The 20,949-nt window shown below is 38.7% G+C and overlaps 1 protein-coding gene across 3 annotated transcripts in view; it reads left to right on the forward strand.

The window, feature by feature from the left end:
• Window positions 1-20,729, forward strand: part of GALC (galactosylceramidase) — a 40,171-nt gene extending 19,442 nt beyond the window's left edge. The window contains exons 9-17 of one of the 3 annotated variants that reach the window (XM_054567182.1): window positions 403-527; window positions 1,814-1,941; window positions 4,745-4,834; window positions 5,564-5,650; window positions 7,748-7,898; window positions 8,298-8,478; window positions 11,775-11,938; window positions 13,166-13,242; window positions 19,349-20,729. In XM_054567182.1, the coding sequence (XP_054423157.1) occupies window positions 403-527; window positions 1,814-1,941; window positions 4,745-4,834; window positions 5,564-5,650; window positions 7,748-7,898; window positions 8,298-8,478; window positions 11,775-11,938; window positions 13,166-13,242; window positions 19,349-19,495 (1,150 nt within the window). In that variant the 3' untranslated portion in view covers window positions 19,496-20,729. Of the gene's footprint in view, window positions 1-402; window positions 528-1,813; window positions 1,942-4,744; window positions 4,835-5,563; window positions 5,651-7,747; window positions 7,899-8,297; window positions 8,479-11,774; window positions 11,939-13,165; window positions 13,243-13,300; window positions 13,479-19,348 lie in introns of those variants that run through there. The other 2 variants (XM_054567183.1, XM_054567184.1) reach the window with 2 other exon arrangements.
• The last annotated feature ends 220 nt before the right edge of the window (window positions 20,730-20,949 follow it).

The raw sequence follows: 20,949 nt of genomic DNA on the forward strand, positions 1-20,949 counted from the left end.
ATGAAACTGGGGCATTAAGGAGGCTGACTATCACAGGAAAACAGGTATGGATAAAGCTTTTATTTTGTGTTTGACTCACATTTGTGACATGTCTGGTACTAGCAGGGTACAGTCCATCTTCTGGTCACACCATTACTCAATTGTATATTGTATATACATTTGTATTTTTTTATTATATGATTCACCATTAACAATATATAGATGCCTCCAACACTGGATTTCTCAAAACGTGAATGATCTTAGTCATGTTACATTTTCTTGTTTCGTGTGGTCATTTTCTGGTTATTTACATATTTTTTACATAAATTATGTGTAGGTCTTTTGGCTATGTAGGCTTCTAGACATTAACATTTTTACCACAAGCTATTTTGGTGTTCCTCTTTTATCGAACAAATCTTTTAGAACAATCGCTTGGAATTTGGTGGCCAGTTACTATGAGCAGTTGCCGTATGGGCGTAGCGGACTGATGACCGCTCAGGAGCCGTGGAGTGGGCACTACGCAGTAGAGTCTCCTATCTGGATAACAGGTGTGCTTCACATACCGTCTCTCACGCCCGAAATTCCTAAGAGACAAAGCAGAAAATGATTAGAAAGGATTGTTGGGAAGGGGAGAAATCGTCCCCTAATTTTCTTGTTTTTTTGACTGTCTAATAATTAATTAGGAACAAGACAGATTAACAGGAGGGGAAAAAAAAACAACCAAATTTAAGTTTGTGCATAAGGAGGTCTCATAGATACGGGTCCTAAGAAGTGGCCAAAGCCGGCTGTTGATAATACCTTTTAGACAAAGAAACAAGATATTTGTGCTGAACTGACAAGATAACAAAAGCGTCTTGGGTGCTCATTAGTGAAGAAACTAAGCAGTTTGCTTACACAGCTTTCTCCGCTCTGAACTTCCAGTCTCTGGCATAAGGGTGTCTCTCTGCCTCCTGGTGCAGGGTGGGTACCTTTACCTGGGAGGTTTATTTCCTACATTCAGGGGGTAGAGAGAAGGGTCAGAGTGTCCTTCTTGCACTGCTGTTTCTCAAGTAACTTTAATAAATACAAATAATCATTATACTGCCTTGGAATATGTCCTGGTTGGCTAATGTTGAAACTGCTTTTTTTTGGTGTGGGGCTGAGATGTAGAGTATTGCTTAGTACATTTTCGGAGCCAGCTGTGGAGGCGCCCAGTAAATACACAGGGTCCAGCACAAATAACGCCCCCTTTTTTTTTTAACAAAAGTTTTTATTACAAAATCACGAGCATGCAATTCTGTGACATAACAATATCATACTCAAGCACACCATATGACATTTTAGGTGAAATGTTCAAATTAAAACTATAAATTATTACACCCATGTTATTACCCTACCAACCACACTCAAGCAAGTGTTACTTCTGCCGGACCATGTATATTGTGGGAAATAAACTTGTTTGAAATCATAGAGCTTAGTTTTTGAGAAGCATTATTAACTCTTTTAACCTTATTTTTGTCATTATATTAGGTTGGGTTAAATAGAGATGAACAAAGGTTGGGAGGGGATAACTTTATTTTAACTCTTGGTAAAATACAACCAGTATTCTTGAACTGACAGCGTGTGGCTCATTTATTTTTACTAGTCATTATAAGAATCTTCTCACAATTGTACCATTTAACTGGACTAATTATTTCAAAGTTGGAACCTGGGATTGGCAAGTACCTTCCAAAATAAAACTAGCTTGTTAGATTTAATCATACACAAATCATTAGACAGATTTTTTGTTTGTTTAAAAGAAACCCTGTTATTACCATTGTTATCTTATTTGAGTCTTTTCTCTGCCTCTCTGTAGCTCATACTACTCAGTTTACTCAACCAGGTTGGTATTACCTGAAGACAGTCGGCCATTTAGAAAAGGGAGGAAGCTATGTAGCTCTGACTGATGGCTTAGGTAACCTTACCATCATCGTTGAAACTATGGTAATTCTTTGCTGTTTATTTGGGGGGGATTAAGTCACTTTTGTTAAACCAGCTTTTGAAGATTATACGTATAATAGGTTTACAGGATTATAACTATAAACCTACTTTTGCCCACCCTTATATATAATTCCTAGAAATAGGTAGTCTTACTCCTACCAATTTGTTTTTTTTTCAGAGTTATTTTGGCTAGTGTAGGTAATTTGTACTTCCATGAGCATTTCAGAACAGCTCCTCAATATCTATTAAAAAAAAAAAATACCCTGGTCAGATTTTGATTGAGATTGCCTTGAATCTAAAGATCAGTTTGGGAGAATTGATGTCTGAATAACATCATCTTTCAGCCCATTAACTAGGCATATCCTCAAATTTATTTAGGTTTCCTTTACATTTTTCAACAATATTTTATAGTGTTCAGTGTACAGGTCTTTCATATCTTTTATGAAACTTTTATCTAAGTATTTTACATTGTCAATGTAAACAGTATTTTTCAAAATTTCAATTCAGTTAGTAGCTAGTATATAGTAATACAAGTTTTTGTATAGTGATCTTGTTTTTTGCAACCTTGCTAAGCTTACATATAGTTCTAGTAGCTTTTTTTGTAGATTCCATTGGATTTTCTTTGTAGACGACCTGCAGATAAAAATAATTTTACATCTTCCTTTCCAGTCTGGCTATCTTTAATTTCTTATTCTTGCCTGATTGGACTGGCTAGAATCCCCAATACAATGTTGAATGGAAGTAGTGACAGCAGATATTCCTGTCTTGTCCTTGATCTCAGGAGAAAAGCATTTAGTCTTTTGCCATTAAGTATGATGTTTTCCGTGCCTATCCTTTATGAGATTGAAGTTCCCTTCTATTCCTAGCACTTTTTAAAAATCTGGAACGGATGTTGGATTTTGTCACGTGTTTTTCTGCATTTATTGAAAACATCGTATCATTTTTCTTTTTTTGGTGTTTACTAAAATAATGAGTTATATTGAATTTTAAAATTGAAATTTAATTTGAATACTATAAAATTTACCCTTTAAGTTACACGATTCAGTGGTTTTTAGTTAATTCACAGAATTTGACAACATTTTCATCACTCTGAAAAGTAACCCCATACTCATTCGCACTCGTTGGCGATCACTCACTGTTCCCTCTCCCTCACCCCCTGGCAGTCGCTACTCTCCTTTTTATCTCTGTGGATTTGCCTGTTGTTGACATTTCAAATAAATTAAATCATATAATCTGTGGATTTTTGTTTCTGGCTTCCTTCACTTAATGTTTTCATGGTTCTGTATTTGAACTTATTTATTTTTATGTCTGTATAATATTCCACTTTATGGCTATAGTACATATTGTTTATTCATTTTCTGTTGATGTATGTTGGATTGTTTCTAACTGTGGACGCTGTGAATAATGCTGAGATAATATTTGTGTATAATTGTTTTCTCTAGGCATGTGTTTTCATTTCTCTTGGGCATATGTAAGAGTGGAATTATTGGCTCAACTGGTAACTCCATATTTAGCATTTTGAAGTTTATCAATTTTATTGATCTTCTTAAGGAATGAGCTTTTGGTTTATTGATTATTCTTTTCTTGTTTTTCTGCGTTTTGCTTAGTGATTTTTCCTTTGATTTTTATTATTTTCTTCTGCTTTGTTCCTCTTTTCATACAGTCTTAGGGTAGAAGCTGAAGTCTCAAATCCTTTCTTCTTTTCTAATCTAGGTGTTCGTGCTATAAATTTTCTCCTAAGTACTACTTTAGTGCAACCCACAAACCTTGATATGTTGTTTTCATTTCCATAGAGCTCAATTTTTTTCTAATTTCCCTTTTTATTTTTTATCTTGAGTCATAGGTTATTAGGAAATTTGTTATTTTGTTTTTAAATACTTTAGAATTTTTCCAGAGGTTTGTCTGTTATTTTCTGATTTAATTCTGTTGTAGAGAAGATACTTTGTGTGACTTGAAACTTTCTGAATTTATTCAGACTTCTTTTATTGCTAAGAATATGGTATACCCTTTGTGAATGTGCACTTGAAAAATATGTGCATTCTGTTGTTGCTGGATGAGGTGGTCTATAGATGTCAATCCAGGCAAGTTACTTGGTAGCATTCAAATCTCCTGTATCCTTGTTGATTTTCTGTCTAGTTGCATATCAGTTATTGAGGATAGGGTATTGAAATCGCTTAATAATGATTATAATTTTTTTATTGTCCACATAAAAGCCATATAAGCCTGGCGCACAGTCTTATACTGCAGGTGCTCTGTGACTGTTGAATACCCTCAAATAGGGATTATGTTTCATACTTTGTTTGATTCAATCCCATAGTAGTGACTATTTTGTTAAAAAAGGATGTTGGCCATGTGAGAATTATTTGTTATATGTAAGAATTATTTGTTATATGTATTCAGCTGATCTTAGATGTGTATTTGAAGGTTATATTTAGATGATATGCCTTTTCAGTAAAAGCATTTCAAGAACTTACTTTTATTTGATGTATTTTACTTGGAAAATAATAATAACATAACAATTAACATCTGTGCTATAAAATGCCTGGAATTTAGTTGTGAATTCAAAGTTTGATTCAGTCAAAATGCCAGTGAGCTTTCCTTTGACTAGTCATGGGCAAGAACATTCAGTATAGGTTGTATTAGAAAAACTCTTTAAAAACTTGCCATAAACTCATAGCTGTCATGTAATGTATACAATTTCTGTTAATTTTGGGGCATTATATGTTTAAGATTTTTTAGAAAAATGTTGTAACTTTGCTTGTGCATGATTTGGATAATTTATGTGATTTTTAAATTTTCTCCTCAGAGCCATAAACACTCTAAGTGCATACGGCCCCTGCTTCCTTATTTCAGCGTGTCGCACCAGTTTGCTACCTTTGTTCTTCAAGGCTCTTTTGTAAGTAAATATGTAGGACTTCTGTTGTGGTTTTGAATTTGAGAGTGTGTGTATTTTATCACAGGCTAGCTGTCTTTAAATGAAGTTGTATATTACAGTTATTAAGAGCTTGCCTATGAATGGAATTCATGCAGTGGTTTCTTCTATCTGCTGACTGGTTTTAGTCAACACTGCCCAGGCCACTAGGAGTTAAACTCTTAGGCTTTGAAGAACACTTAACAAAAGTCACTCACAAGAAAGTCGTTCTTATTACTAGAAGCATCAATTATGTTGTCTAGGGAACTTTTAAAGCATTATCTTTATAGTACTCTGTACAAAAAAAAAAAAAAAAAAGACCAGATTCTAGCCATTTCTACCTATTGTTAGATTTGAATACAGAAAATACAGTGCCTTTTGTGACTACTAATCACATAAGAATTGTTTTTTAATACCAGAAAATTCTTTAAAAGCTTTCTACACAGGTATAGTAATGAGTATTTTTGAAGGCAATGCACTAAAACCATTAAACATTTGTCAAAAGTCTGTAGATTTATGGGAAACAAAATATTTGCTTGAATAATGCCTTTCTACTTTCAAAATGTTGCTATTTAAAATTTGAGGTGGGTCTTTTGGTAAATAAAAGGAGTCGTACATTGTCACAGGTTCATTCTTGGTGGTACTGATTCTGTAAATCCCCCAAAAGGTTTGATGAACCACTCAGCCGGGCTTTTTTGTGTGTTCTCTCCTCAGAGTGAAATACCGGAGCTGCAAGTGTGGTATACCAAACTTGGAAAGTCATCTGAGAGATATCTTTTTAAACAACTGGATTCTCTATGGGTAGTTTTAAAATAAATTCCTATATTCTGAGCATGGCAACAGTAAAAGGGAACAGAAATTTGATTAATGAATTAAGAATTTTTAATTTTATAATTGATTTTATGGCTGAAACATAATAGAGAGAAAGTTGTCCTCAACGATTTTTTTTAAAAAACAGAAAAACTCTTCACAGCGTTTTGTGTCCTTATTAGGTGTGTTTGGTGTTTTGGGTATTTAGTTTGTTTTGGTGAATGGCGGCCACCATCATTTAGCTGCCCCAGTCAGAAATTTAAGTCTCATTTGAAGCTGTCTTTCCCACTCACCCTTTATATCCCACCAGTGATCAAGGACAGTCGATTCTGTCGTCCACGTGTGTCTCATACTCATTCCTCATTCGGTTCCCGCTGCTACTGCTTGTTTCAGTTCCCATCAGCTCACCCGGGGATTTTGGAAACCGACTCCCATTTTTCCAGCCACCAGTCTGACTCTCTGAGGCCCCCACACACTGATGCCCGAGTGATGTGTCTAAAAGGCAGACCTGAGTCTTGTTAACCTCTTGCTCAAAGTGCCTCGGTGATTTTTCCTGTAAGTTCATCTCCCTTAGGGCAGCCCCTGACCCTCATTAGCACCTCAAGAGGGAGAAGGCTGCCTTCCTTTCTAGATGCATGTCCTGTGAAACAGGCCTCACAGGTTACACTTCCTGCGCTTTTGAGAGCATGGCATGCTAATTTAATTACTACTGTGACGTTGCCCATGCATTTTTTTTTCCCCCTTTTAGAATGCCTCTCATCCTTCAAGACTCAGCCAAACGTCACTTCCTCGGGGGCTTTCCCCACCAGCCTTAGCTGATAGCCACCTAGGAATAGGTGCTTATCTAGTCAAACACTTTCCCACTGCATGGACACCGTGAGGATTAGCATTGTGCCTCAGTTAGCCTTTTATCCCGGGTGCCTACTTTAGTGTTAAGAACGTGGTGATTACTCAAGAAATATTTCAAAGAATGGATTGGCTTAAGGAAGCACAATATTCAGCTAACTGACACAAATCTGCTACTTTTCTGGTAATTATTAATATCCCGTGAATCCACGAGTTACTCTCAATGACTGAACACTCATTGAATGTTAAATTCCAGAAAAAGAACTGTCTCCACTCTTTGTACAACAATTGCTAGAAATAGCACAATGAAATTGTTTTTCCCCATAGGAAAAGTAATATCATTTGGGGTTATTTCTGAGCCACAATATGATGTTAGAGATTTTATAGATCTGAACAAGAACTTGTTGTTAAAGCAAAGATATGATATAAACCCCTTTAGTTCAAAGTAAGAAAAAAAGCTGCTCAAATTTCATAAAACAGGCATGTATCGAATGCTGCGTTAACTCTGTGAAACAAAGCAGTGACCACAGAGGGCTGCGTTTAGCAGAGAACTGTGGTGATAGGAAGTGTTTCTCACACTCTGGGCTAAGAGCGCTTTAGAAATATTATCTCAGTTAATCATCACAACAGCCTCTGAAGTACATATATTTTTTTCTGATTTTATAGATGAGGAAATTGTGGCTTACAGAGATTAAGCCACAATTGCTAAGATCATCAATGTGATATAAACATAACTTGCTAATTGAAATATATATTGAACATACGATGAATTGGACTTTTTTTTCTTAATAATAAAAGGTTTTCCGTGACTAACACTGGAGTCAACAGTGATATTTTATGGATTTTTCCACTTTAGTAAAAAATTAGCAGAGTCCTAAAATGTAAATAAGCAGATCTTTTAGTTATGTTTATTGAATATATACAAGCTTTAAGGAGCTAACAGTCTAATGGAAGACAATAGACTAATAGAAATAGATTTTGGGATCATCTAGTCTTTTCTTTATGTAGTGAAATTCTTTTAAAAATGCTTTGTATAAAGTATAATCTTACAAAGTCTTCAAAATAATTTAAACTTTTCTTTTCCTGAGGGCCTTGATATGGAATGTGTCCTTTACAAGTGGTTAGAAAGTTCTAACAGAAATGAGATTGCCTTATCGTGAAGCTTATGTTTTAAAAAAGCTCTTTGGCCCAGATGAGCCGAGCCGAAGCCGCTGGCCTTGACCATGATGTTTTCTGTTTCAGCTCCTCAACAGCAACGGCAGTTTCACACTGGAGCTGCAGGAGGACGAGCTGTTCACGCTCACCACCCTCACCACGGGCAGCAAGGGCAGCTACCCGCCGCCTCCAAAGTCCCAGCCCTTCCCAAGCGTCTATGAGGAGGACTTCAATGTCGGTAAGTTTCCTTCCCTGCAGCCCAACTTGGTTTCCATTTTCACCAGCAGAGAGGTTCTGCCTGTCAAACCAGTGCGTGGCGGAGCGGCTGTGAAAGTACGTTCCTTTAGCTCTGAATCTCTATGTGGCCAGCCTTAACTCCAGAATTCATGATCATTCCTCTTCAGCAATTGCATGGATTAAATATATAAAGTTTGTATGTCAAACTGATCAGGTCGATGTCAAATAATGATATAAAAATTAATCTCTTTTTTAACCTAAACCCTAACCTTTGGTTATAAGTTTCATTTCCTTGTTTAAATCTTTTCAACAGTGTCTTCAGATGTACCATAAAATCTCAGAGAGAAAATATTCCTTAAGGATTTGATATTAAACAGAGGATTTCTTATGTTCTGCACAGATTACCCGTTTTTCAGTGAAGCTCCGAATTTTGCTGATCAGACGGGAGTATTTGAATATTTTATGAACATTGAAGACCCTGGAGAGCATCGCTACACGCTACGCCAAGTTCTCAATCAACGACCCATTACTTGGGCCGCTGACGCATCCAACACGATCAGTATTATCGGAGATTACAAATGGTGTGTAAAACTGATGTTCTTAATGTAAATCTGACTGAAAAAAGCCTTGTAGTCTTGCTGGGTGCCTTCTGAAACAAGGACTTCTCCACAGTCCTCCCTGTCCAAGAACCTAATAGCTGGGTGATAGTTGTTGAATAGCACGGTGGCCACAAAGTAGCAAATTGTTTGCCTGTGTCAGTTCCCTTTCCTCAGATTGTCCCAATTTAATAGTGATTATTGCAGGAGCAGATGATTGTAATATAAAAATTGAGGACTTTTGGACACACTAATAATTTTACATTTATTTACAGACTATAATTTGAGGTTTTCCCCCCTCCCTTTTGGTTTGCTGGAGAGCTGACTTGTTATCTGGTGTTGCCACCTGCTGGATCCATGGTAGAATTACACTGTTTTAGCCCTCGAGAAAATCTATGAGGTGACAGCAGACGGCAAGAGTAAAAAGTGAAATTAGCTTTTAGTTGTATAGTGAATTCAACTCTTTTTGTTAAGCCTCTGGTAAAGAGACAAGTTGTATTTATTCTTCACTTAAAATATAATGACGAGCCCTGGCTGGTGTGTCTGGGTTGGGTGGGCGTCCTCCCGCAAACTGAAACGTCGCCAGTTCGATTTGCGGGCCCGGCACATACCTGCGTCGTGGGCTTGGTCCTCAGTTGGGGCGCATACAGGAGGCAGCCAACTGATGTTTCTCACCTTGATGTTTCTTTCCCCCTCTTTCTCCTTCCCTTACCCTCTCTCTAAAAAAATAATTAAAAAACATATATACAATGACCAAACCAAAACTTCCCCTTCCCCTTTAAGTCAGTTATGGAATTCCACTATAGTGGCTATTATACCTGTTTTAGGTGTTTTTCCCCCCCCCTACTTTTTTCTTTTAGCTGAAGTAATTCCACTATGAAACATAAAACACAAATATTCCAGGTTTAGTGACACTAACTATTAATGCCAAGCAGTCATATCTGTAGTTTAGAAACTGGACAGGGAAGGGACTATAATTCTGAAAGGAACCTGAAATTATTTATCTCTGGAATACTGCAGAAAATCCTTCTCACTTCTGTTTACCTGTGGTCTGTTATAAATCACACTTCTAGTCCCAAGCTGTGATATAAGCCTTCAGGAGTTTTCATCTACCCAGAGCTCCTGGAAGCCTTGCAGCAGGTGCTGCTGAACACTGGTGTGTGTCTCCCACAACCACCTTGTGGCAGAGACGTCACCCCCTCAGCTTACAGATTGGGAGGCTGAGGCTCCGGGGTAAGATTCGCCCATGATCCCACACTTGTAAATTCCAGAGCCGGGGCGAGAGGCCTTGTGCCTCTGGTTCTGTACCCCATTCTCTTTGGACCACACCTGACAGCCTCATTTGAATCTTTGTCTTCTTCCTAAGAGCGGGAAAGGGAACACTAGTGAGCTGTTTTTGTGGTTTTGTTTCAGTGAATCTGTTCTCTGTGTGTGGCAAGGGCTGTCAGTTCTCAGAACTGGGTCTGCGGTAGAACTAACTTCCTCTCTCATACTTACGTGCAGTTAAGGACCAGCACCGTAATTTAAGTAGGTTTTACCAAAGCTACTTAAGATTTTCCATTTTGTTATTAAGCTTGGGTTGGGATCTGCGGACAATCACGAAGTTACCTTTTGTTGCACAGGTGTGAACTCTGCATCCTGTCATCAGATTTGCATAATATGATGGCCAGTTTTTGTTCTCAGCACTACTGGGAGGCAGTGGCTGTGGAGGATGAAACCACACTGTTGTTATACTTCATTCATTATCTGTAAAGTTGTGTATGAGTTCTGTTGCTGGAATTACTTATTTTGGAATGTGATGGAAAAGAAAGGAAAGAGCTCAATCTTCTCTCACGCTAACTCTAAATAGAGTAATTTTATGGTGCCTGTAGCACATGCAAACTTGTGATGAACCAGAAAAGACGTAGGGCTGTAAAGAAGGGGTGGCTCCTTAGAGGTTTCACGCCGGTGTGACGGTCTGCAGAGGGAAAGGGCCCCTCTGCTGTGCGAGGACCCACAGGCGAGGCCCAGCTTCTGTTACTGGTCTTTGATTTTCCTGTAAAGTGCCCAGCTCTGATTAGAGGATTAAATGTGAATTTCCCTTATTGTTGTTTACCTTTTGTAGGTGCTTCCTTTTGAGTATTTTTATTTACACGGGAAAATTCTGCTGTGCAAATTTTACTGGTGAGAAGAATCTCCTAGAAATGTAAATGCCACATAATTCTAGATCCAGTTTTCCCCCCCATTTCCAATATATTTTGGGCCTTTCTTTGTTTTTATTTTAGATGAATTGCTTGCTTTATTTCTTGGTTGTGTTCAGGCTTGCTTTCTCATTCCCAGTTAAATTTTCCGTGGGAGGTGAGTTATTTTCAGAGCTCATGTCAGCTTAAGGTGGCTCTGTCATGGCGTAAGGTACCTGTAGCTTTTACAAAAGGAAGCCCGGAGGACAGCTCGTTGTCCAAGGCCTGGTGGTTCCTGGTTGGCTGACTCTTCCCCCTTTGATAGACTCCTGTGCGTTAGTGACCCCAGAACGAGGGTTTTACTGCCTCTGTAGCAAGAGAGGTGCTCTCCAAGGGAAAACAGTTCCCAAGCTGGAATTCCCGGACCAGCAGCGTCAGCATAACCTGGGAATCTGTTAGACGGCAGACTCAAGGGGCCTGCGCTCGACCTCCTGGATTCCACAAGCCTTCCAGGTGACGGCAGCACTGTCCAAGTTTGAGCACCCCTGCTGTAGAGTCAACACAGAGTTGGTGCTGTGTTTGTGGAGAAATAATTTTAGATCTTCCATCTGGAGTTTGGGGTCTCCTTAGGGTTCAATGTGGAACTTAGCCCCGAAGTCACTTATTTTCTCCCAGAGACCCCTGCCATCGCCTTCGCTGCTTGTCTTTGCTGATGGAAATGTAATAGACCCTTTTAATCAGAATTGTGTGGAAACTTACCTTTTATATATTCCTAGAAAAAAATGGCTTTTTAAATATATATATCTTCTTAGGATAAGAAGCTATGTGACTGTAGAGAAACAAGAAATACTTGTACATTCTTAAGAACCTTAAAATCAGGAACTACTGTTTTTCAGTAAGTCATTGAAAGTGGCAGTGAAATGACTTGACTTGAGTCATGTAAAACTTTAAACCATCATCAGTGAAGATTCTTGAAGCCCATTCCTGCTACAAGCACAGACCTAGCAAATCACATGCTCGCCTCACTTAGAAGTTTGGAAGCATGTTGGCTCTGAAACGATGATTTGTGCTGCAGTCGGAGTGGCATAATTAAAAGCACTAATCACCAGCTTCATTCTGCAGGTCCAATATGACTATCAAGTGTGATGTTTACCTAGAGACCCCTTACAAGGGAGGCGTGTTCATTGCCGGAAGAGTAAATAAAGGTGGTATCTTCATTAGAAGCGCCAGAGGAATTTTCTTCTGGATTTTTGCAAATGGAACCTACAGAGTTACAGGGGATCTGGGTAAGTGACTTCTTCTATCACACCTGAGAGAGAGGTAACTGAGTTAATGAGAAAATTGTACAGAGCTTTTTTGGGTATTACAGAGTTGAGTTGGCTGTCAGGGTAGGATTTGCATAGACTGGGATGAGGGTAGCAGAAGGGAGAGAATGCTCTGGAAACATTGTAAATAAAAACAAAATTATAAGAATGTTGCCACCGTGCTTACGGAAATATAAGAAGAGGTATTGATATGCTTCAAATGGAGTAATCCTATTTCCTAATTTAGTTGATAATTTGAAAACAACTGAACTTTTCTCATTCATCTGAACAGCCCTTGTTCTATGTAGAATAGCGTTTTATCCACAATAGGCACTTAGACTATGTTCAAGTTGCATTCCATCCAATTCCCTGGTTTTGGTATACACAACTGCTCTGTTGAAACTAGACCTTGTTGGTGGTGACTCTTCTTGAGTCCCAGTCTCTTGATTTTCCTCTTGCATTAATAGAAAAATGCTTCCTCCCATAATATTCTGCTCTTGGCCTCTCCTCAGGTGAAAAGAGTTCCATAAATAAAATAAAAATAAATGAGGAAGTGGGTAGTAAGGATATTAGAGTTGAAATTGTATAGTCATAGCATGACTGATCTAGAAGGTACCTTACATTTTCCAATCCAAAACAGAGAGCAAGAAAGGTTAATTTATTTGCCCAAGGTCTCAAAATGAGTTCGTGGCAGAATTAGAACTAAGAACTTAAATCTGTGTCTTTGGTCCCCACTGCTCTGTGTTTAAACTGCCCCCTCAGCATCTCGTCCTCGTTTTTTCCCAGGCACTCAAATATAATACATCCCCGGATCAACTCATTATTTTCTTTCTTTAATTCTCAGTGAAGGCTCTCACCATGTAACCAATTACACCAGCTAGAACTCTCATGGGAGTCTTGGAATACTCCTTCTTATCCTCTATATTCAGTTTTAGCAGGTGAAAGTACATCCTGGAACTACAGAAGCCAGTACATTACACTGTAGTTGGTTTGTAAGTTTATTTCACTGGTTCTCTGGTGAGCTCACATATATGGCCCAGTGTAGGATCTCAGTATATGCTTGTTGAATGCATACCTGAATGAAGGATGTTTTGTTTTAAATCAGTTGTAGGACCTTATTAAGGTTGATTTTACAACCTCCACATGCCACCTGAGAGCCCCCACTGAGTTACGTGATTCTGTGATGTAGATAATCTTCTTGTGTTACAGCTGGATGGATGTTATATGCTTTCGGACAAGTTGAAATCACAGCACAACAATGGTATACACTCACTTTAAATATTAAGGTAAGTATTGCTGATCAGAATACTGGAGGTAAGATGTTCTTTTCTTGTCCCTTTCTAGCACTTCCTATTAACAAATGAGAGGGAGAAACTGTGGTAAATAATGGAAATGGACAGAGAACCTGCCGTGATACCAGCAAACCGCTGCTCCCTAGAATGATAGTGTGTGTCAGGGTCAACCCACAGGAGAGCCGTCAGCTGTGGACCTTAGCACCCCAACAACTGAACTGTCTTTTCAAGTGTGCTTGAACAAAGATTAAAATTGGAGCTTATAGGTATAAGCAAAGTCACAAATTTATTTTTGATGGTTGAATATAATTTGGTTTTCGATTATAAGCACAATGTTTTAGAAGTTGGTTTCCATGAATATGTTTGTTAGAGAAGATACTAGGTTAACTGTAGTACCATGGAATCTAAAAATATTTGTCAGAATAACTACTTGATCATGAGTTACTGATCGACATGCTTCTAAAGGATCCTATGTGGAGTAATTCTTCTGTATAATATACTGATCTGTCAAGATAGGCATAATTTTGTTCAGGTTATACTAGAGCTTGAAAATGGAATTCAAATAACTTTTTGAACTTCTTCTCTTCCCTTTTGGGTGTTCTCTACCCAACCACCAAAAGTGACAATACTAATTTTCCAGGCAGTATCAGTATGTATTGACCATGTGGTTTGGGTGTAGCACAGTTTATTTCACTATACCACACTTGAAGGGCACAACTTTGTTCCCAGTTCTTCCCTTTAGGGTAAACTGAGGAAGTAAGGGATGACTTTACTTGCAGTTGGGGGAGGATCTCTTATGTGCCTCTTGGATACACATGTTTTGTTATTTGCTTAGGAAGATGTGTAGAAATGGGATTGCATTTTAAATTGTAATAGATACTGGCCTGAATTCATTCAGACATGCATTCAACAAGCATATACTGAGATCCTACACTGGGCCATATATGTGAGCTCACCAGAGAACCAGTGAAATAAACTTACAAACCAACTACAGTGTAATGCACTGGCTTCTATAGTTCCGGGATGTACTTTCACCTGCTAAAACTGAACATAGAGGATAAGAAGGAGTATTCCAAGACTCCCATGAGAGTTCTAGCTGGTGTAATTGGTTACATGGTGAGAGCCTTCACTGAGAATTAAAAAGAAAGAAAAAAATAGATATTGCTAGCCAAACTGGATCGATTTTTATAGCAGTTATAATAATATTTGATACTATTAAGTTTTAAAGATTATTTTCAAACTAGTAGACATGATTTGTATTACCTTGATAATTAGGGAGATTGTATATTTTATATTTATTGACCATTTTTATTTTCTCTCCTCTGAAGTTACCCATTGAATTCTCTCATTATTCCCCTGTTGTGTTGTCTTTTTCTGATGGATCTGTATGAATTTATTATATATTCTGGGTAGTAACACATTGTCTGTATATGGGTTACAAATATTTTTTCTGTTCTCATGATTTGTATATTAATTTTTCTTATGGTATGTTTCATGAATATAAATGTAAATATAAAATTTTGGTGTTATCAAATATTTCACTTTTATTTCATTGTTTTTATGCTTTATATTTTGTTTAAGAAAGCCTTCCCTTTTCTTTAGGTTAGGAAAATTTTTCCCCCAAAACTAAACTAAGTTTAGGATTTTTTTATATTTAAATCTTTGATCCATCTGGGATTGATTTGTGGATTGTAAGGGGAAGAGCTTGATACCAATCTTTTTAAACAAATGGATAGCTGTCATCATTTACTGTATAGACAGACTGTCCTTTTGCTTATGATTTTTAAGGCTATTTTTTTTGATGTAAAACCATCATGTATGCATAGGCTTGTTTCTGAACATTTCTTTGTTCTTCATTTTGCTCTGTTTGCCCATTATCATCCAGTATCGCATTTTAAATCGCGTAGACGGTCTAAACCCTTTGATCACGTGGTTTACTCCCGCCCTCCTTCAGAACTCTTCCCCGACCACCGTGTATGAAATAGCATGCCCCCTTCCCTTGCTTTGTTTTTCTCCAGAGCGCTCATGACCCCCGGCAGCGTACATATTCTGTGGACAGTGTATGTGTGTGAGCCCCACTGCTTCGCTCGGACGCAGCCCCTGTAATGACTGGCCTCTCTCTGTTGCGGTCTCGGCTGGCTCTCCAGCACCTTGGAGAGCGCCTGGCTTACACATGGTCAGAGTGACTGAGGGGCTTTCCAGTGGGACTTGTCCTGCATTATTTCTTTTTCAAGTCATCACATTGCTTTATTTACAGAGACTCATTGGCATTTTTAAATCACTTTTTATCGTTGCTCTGTTACACTTGTCCCAGTTTTTTCCCCCCTTTGCCCTCCTCCACCCATCCCATCCTCCACAGTCAATTCCCTCACCGTTGTCCATGTCCATGGGTCGTTCATTTGCGCTCCTTTTCCAGTCCCTTCCCCTTCCTTCCGCCACTATCCTCCTCCCTCCTCCCCTCTGGTCGCTGTCAGTCTGCTCCATGTTTCCGTGCCTGTGGTTGTATTTTGTTCGTTAGTTTATTTTGTTCACTAGATTCCTCTTATAGGTGAGATCATATGGTATTTGTCTTTCACCAACTGGCTTATTTCACTCAGCATAATATTCTCTAGTTCCATCCATGCTGTCGCAAAAGGTAGGAGCTCCTTCTTTCTTTCTGCTGCATAGTATTCCCTTGTGTAAATGTACCGCAGCTTTTTGATCCACTCATTTACTGGTGGGCACTTAGGCTGCTTCCAGCACTTGGCTATTGTATATAGTGCTGCTATGAACATAGGGGTGCCTAGGTTCTTTTGAACTGGTGATTCCGGATTCTTGGGGCATACTCTCAGCAGTGGAATCACTGGGTCAAAAGGCAGTTCCATTTTTAGTTTTCTGAGGAAATTCCATACTGTTTTCCACAGTGGCTGCACCAGTCTGCATTCCCACAAACAGTGAACTAGAGTTTCCTTTTCTGCACAACCTCACCAGTAGTTGTTTGCTGATTTACTCATGATACCTATTCGGACAGGCATGAGGTAATATTGCATTGTGGTTTTAATTTGCATCTCTCTGATGACTAGTTCAAAATTATGCACTCTTCTAGTATATGTCCTCTTCTATTTGAATTTTTAAATAATCTTTTACATTCTATGAAAAAGACTGCTAGTATTACACTGAATTTATACATCAATTTTGGCAAAAATAACTTTTTTTAAAGAATATCATTCATCAAGAACGTGGGAGCAAGAATGTGCTGCTTCTCCCCATTTATTAAGACCTCCCAACATGTCCTTCAGTTTTATTTTTGTATCACACATTTCTTGTTAGGCCTATTTTTCATAGTTTTATGAAGTTTTTGAATTTATGAGGGGGCTTAAAAATAAGTTTTCTTAATATTTTCAGGTACTTTGCATGAATGGTTAAAAAAAGATCAAAAGGGCTCCTCAAAAGCGCTGCCTCCGGCCATACTCCCGCATCTCTCCCTCCTCGTCCCGTTCTGTCTTCTCTCCCTCAGCTACAGCCACTCTGCACAATCGTAGCTGTTTCTGCTGGCATCTCTTTAATACAGTGTGATTATTGCTTATAGAAATTAGCTCTCATCTTGGTATTGGATGGATGGGGATTTCGCTGACGTAGCCCCCACCCCCCTCCACCAGCGCCATTGTGGTTCGTTCTGTGAGCTGTGGCCATCCTGCTCCTCCTTCGCATCTCAACTGTGCAGACGTTCTCTGACAGTCCTCCAGCTCTCCAGACTAAAGTAGTCTCTTCGGTACCCACAGCACATCAACCTGTTTTAATTCTTCACATGCCATTGATGGCTTAGCTCTTCCTGTGTGTGTGTGTCCTTCCCCTAGAACGTAAGCTCCATAAGAGCAGGGACCATGTCTTTCTTGTGCATCCTGAATGCATTAAACAGCATTTGGCATGTAAATATTTGCTGCCTAAATGAAAACAATAAAGCAAAACATCTAGGATGTTGTTTCCCAAATTTCAGCCAATATGAGGATTTTCTCATTTTAATGTTGGCCATTTTTGATTTCTTCTCAGCACATATCTGGCACTTCACTCTAAGAATTGTTGTGTAGTATTTAGGACAAGGGACTTTCAGGTCTATTATGTTCATTTTCAAGTATTTCATGTTGCTCATCTTCTGTTTTCCCATCCATAATGTAATGAACACACACCCTTCTTAATGAAGATTGAATGGGACGATATATGTGAAAATTTGGTGCAGCACCTGACGTGTGGGAAACACTTAATGAATCAAGTTAATATTCTTAGGAGTAGGTAGGTGTGCGTGGAACTAGTTGGTCCAGTATTCCTATTACCTTGCTGATAGGTACTGAGACTTCCAGCAAGTTATTTCAGCTGTTTGAGCTTCTGTGCTTTTATCTGTAAAGTGGAGATAACTTCTGTAAGGTTGCTTTAGGGCTAAATGCTTTTTGTTCTTTTGTTCACCACATTTTTATGAAGCATTTACTGCATGCACTCTTCTCGGGCTACGGCAGTGAACAAGACACGAAAAGGTCCTGCTCCCTTACAGCCTGCGTTCTTCTGGGACGGGGTCTGGCAGACTTTTCTGCACAGGGCCAGCTAGAAAACATTTTACACTTTGTCAGCCTATAGCCTGTGTTGCAACTACTCAGCTCTGTCTTTGTAATGAGCCATAGACAATAGGTAAAGGAATGGTGTAGCTGTGTTCCAGCACAGTTTAGTTATAAAAATAGGTGACTCACCTGATGGCCAGCGTTGACTGACTCCTGTTCTTAAGACGATAAACTTGTAGCTAAATCAATAAGTAATACAATGGAGGAAAACAGGGAATGAGATAAAGTAGCTCCCCTGCCTGGATTTTCTGGATAGAGAGGTCAGTCAAGGCCTCTTGGAGTGGGTGATGTTTGAGCTGAGGGTGCTGCTGGGACTGGCCTTGTGTGAGGAGCAGCCAGGAGGCCAGGAGGGCTGACACCTGGGGAGTGAGCGGGGGAGGCATGGGAAGAGGAGATGAGGTGCCATTAGGTTTTGTGCTTAATATGACTTGTATATGGGAGTCCCTTGGCTCAATGTTCATATGCACTGCTCCCTGAGAGGCAGAAGGTGCCCATTCAGTAACACGGCCAGAGCCGAGGGCAGCCGTGCATGTGTGTGTAGTGATGGGGATGTATGTGGACGACTAGGATTCAGTTCCTAGCCCCGCTGGTAAATCCGTGACTTTGATTTTTAATCTTAAGTCTCAATATTTCCATCTGTGAAATGAAATAGCTAAAGTCCATTGCATGATACAACTTAAAAACAGATTTTACTTTGGTGCTTGGCCTCGTGCTTTCGCTCTTTAGCTGTCCATCTATTAAAACGAGCTAGTCTGAAGTGTTCAGTTGTAATTGCACGCTGTGAATATGTGCTCATAAATGTGCTATAATCATGATAATAAGAGCAAACTGGCATTTATTCAGTGTGCTCCAGGCACTTAGCTGAGTAGGAATGGCAGGCTATGAAGGGGCGGACTTCATCTTTCTCCATCAGTGAGCAGTTAGTCATTTCTGTGGAGACTCCCCCTCTTTCCTCCTCCCCGCCCCCATCATCACTGAGGGTCCCTATTTTTCTAACGTAAGGAGGGCCCTGGATTTTCTGATATGGGTGACTTTAAAGTGATATTCTGTGCATGGGGATAAAAAGGACTTCAATAAATGGACGTTTTGGCTCCAGCGGTCCTGTCTGAAGAGCTCGTTGGGGGCCGTTAGTCATCACCTGTGCATGCGCAACCACTTGTAAGTGACAGATGTTTTTTATTTCCGTGGGCTCTTGTCTAAAATTTAATGATGATCTTATAAAAACTTGCACATTTCTGTTGGTTTTACAACATTTTGGTGGAGTCCAAGGAAATATTGAGATATTCCTGTGCCTTGGAAGCTTATTGACATAGGTAGATAAGAATTTCCTCCGAGAAAAATTGTTCCTATATTTCAAACTTTTGTTCCAACTCTTGGAACTGTTTTCCTGTGAGATCCTTAAGTGAGAAGGATCCTTGCTCCACCTAGTCGGTGGACCACATGTTATTAAGAAAAAGTCTTCAGAGAATCATTTTCGTGTGTCTCCAAGGGTGCCTTTCTCTCTCCCCCAGGGTCAGTTCGCCTCGGGCCTGCTGGATGGCAAGCCTCTCTGGACAGACATCCAGGTGACTTTCCCGAAGAATGGCTGGGCTGCGATCGGAACTCACGCCTTTGAATTTGCACAGTTTGACAACTTTCATGTGGAAGCAACACCCTAATATTCACTGAGTGCTAGAGATCACTCTTCAGATTTTTGTTTTCCTTTCTTTTTGGTTTTGGTTCTGGTTCAGAACCAGTTCTTGTTTTAATGGATTGATGTATGAGCCTTTGGAGGCTAAAAATAATGAAGAGTAAATGAGAAAAGATATTTCTGCTTGATCCTGTGGAAAGTTTTTTGTTTTTGTTTTTTTAAACTAATTCCAAGGGGAAGCAGATGAATCTTTAACATTACCTGGAATGCACTCTACTATTCCAATGGTACAGTGGTCTCAGCGGCAGGACTGGTTTGGGTGGTCCAGACCTTGGAGCCTCGGTGTTGATGCTGAGATTGCTTTCTTCATCTTGTTTGTAAAGTGATTGTGCAAGGTGGGAATAACTTGATTGTCACAGAGATGTATTTATTAATGCCGATATGTGTCTAAGTATGTGGATGTCCTTGTCTAAAGATAATGCTACCACACTAAGAAGCTGAACAACACTGGAAATGCTGCTTTTTGAAAACCACTTCAACCTGTTATTCAAAAACGACATTCTGAAAAGTATTTTTTTCTTTTCCTTTTTATGATGATGCTTTAGAATTAATTATAGATGTTTTGAATGGGATAATTAAAAAAAGTCTCATTAATAAACTACCTCTAAAGCTATTTCTGCAATAATAAATACTAGCAGATTAATTGGGTATCTGTGTTTATTGTTTTTTGTTTTAATTCTTTCAGCTCCAACTTTAGCCCTATAACTCTGTAACCCTCTGTTATAATGTTTCCCAGGTGGCTGGGAGGAGGAAGAAAATGCTATGTAGCCAATGCTGTAAGTGGGTCTAAAGATAAAATTGAAGCAAATTTTTTTGTCTCATTTCATTGTGCTTTTCCTGGTCTGCCTGCTCATGTGTCACTGGTAAGAGACTAAAAAGAGCTAATGAATTCTTTTATCTGCTTGTATGCAGAAGAAAGGGAACATTTAGCTATTTGCTAGTTCATAGAATTGGATCATCCTCTAATATTTTCTGTGGTTAGATGCATTTATTTCATTAAACTCTCATTGTATTTATATTTAAGTATGGGTGAGCATATTTGTCATGCAGTATAATTTATATTTAAAAATTAGTGTACCTCCTAAAAACAACTCAGTTATTCATGTGGATAAAGTAACTCCTGGAATTCTTTATAATGAAAGTTTAAAGCTTCAATGAACTAACTCTTCAATTTTGGAATTCGTAGTGGTTTAATATAGGCTCAACTGACATGAAATTTTGTACCACTATTAAACACAAGAAGCTAAGTATTAGAATAAATCAGATTACAGAGACAATTTTTAAATTAAAATAAAATCTAAGTGATTTACAGTTTGGTCCCTACATATATTTAAAAAATAAACTATGCTGAGATATAATTTACATACAATAAAGTAGGTGTTCCCATTTTTAACTTTATAGTTCGTCAGTCTTGATAAAAGG

This window comes from Pteronotus mesoamericanus, unplaced genomic scaffold (assembly GCF_021234165.1).
Source record: "Pteronotus mesoamericanus isolate MK-2021 breed Mesoamerican mustached bat unplaced genomic scaffold, CSHL_Meso_final contig_182, whole genome shotgun sequence".
Classification (NCBI taxonomy): Eukaryota; Metazoa; Chordata; class Mammalia; order Chiroptera; family Mormoopidae; genus Pteronotus; species Pteronotus mesoamericanus.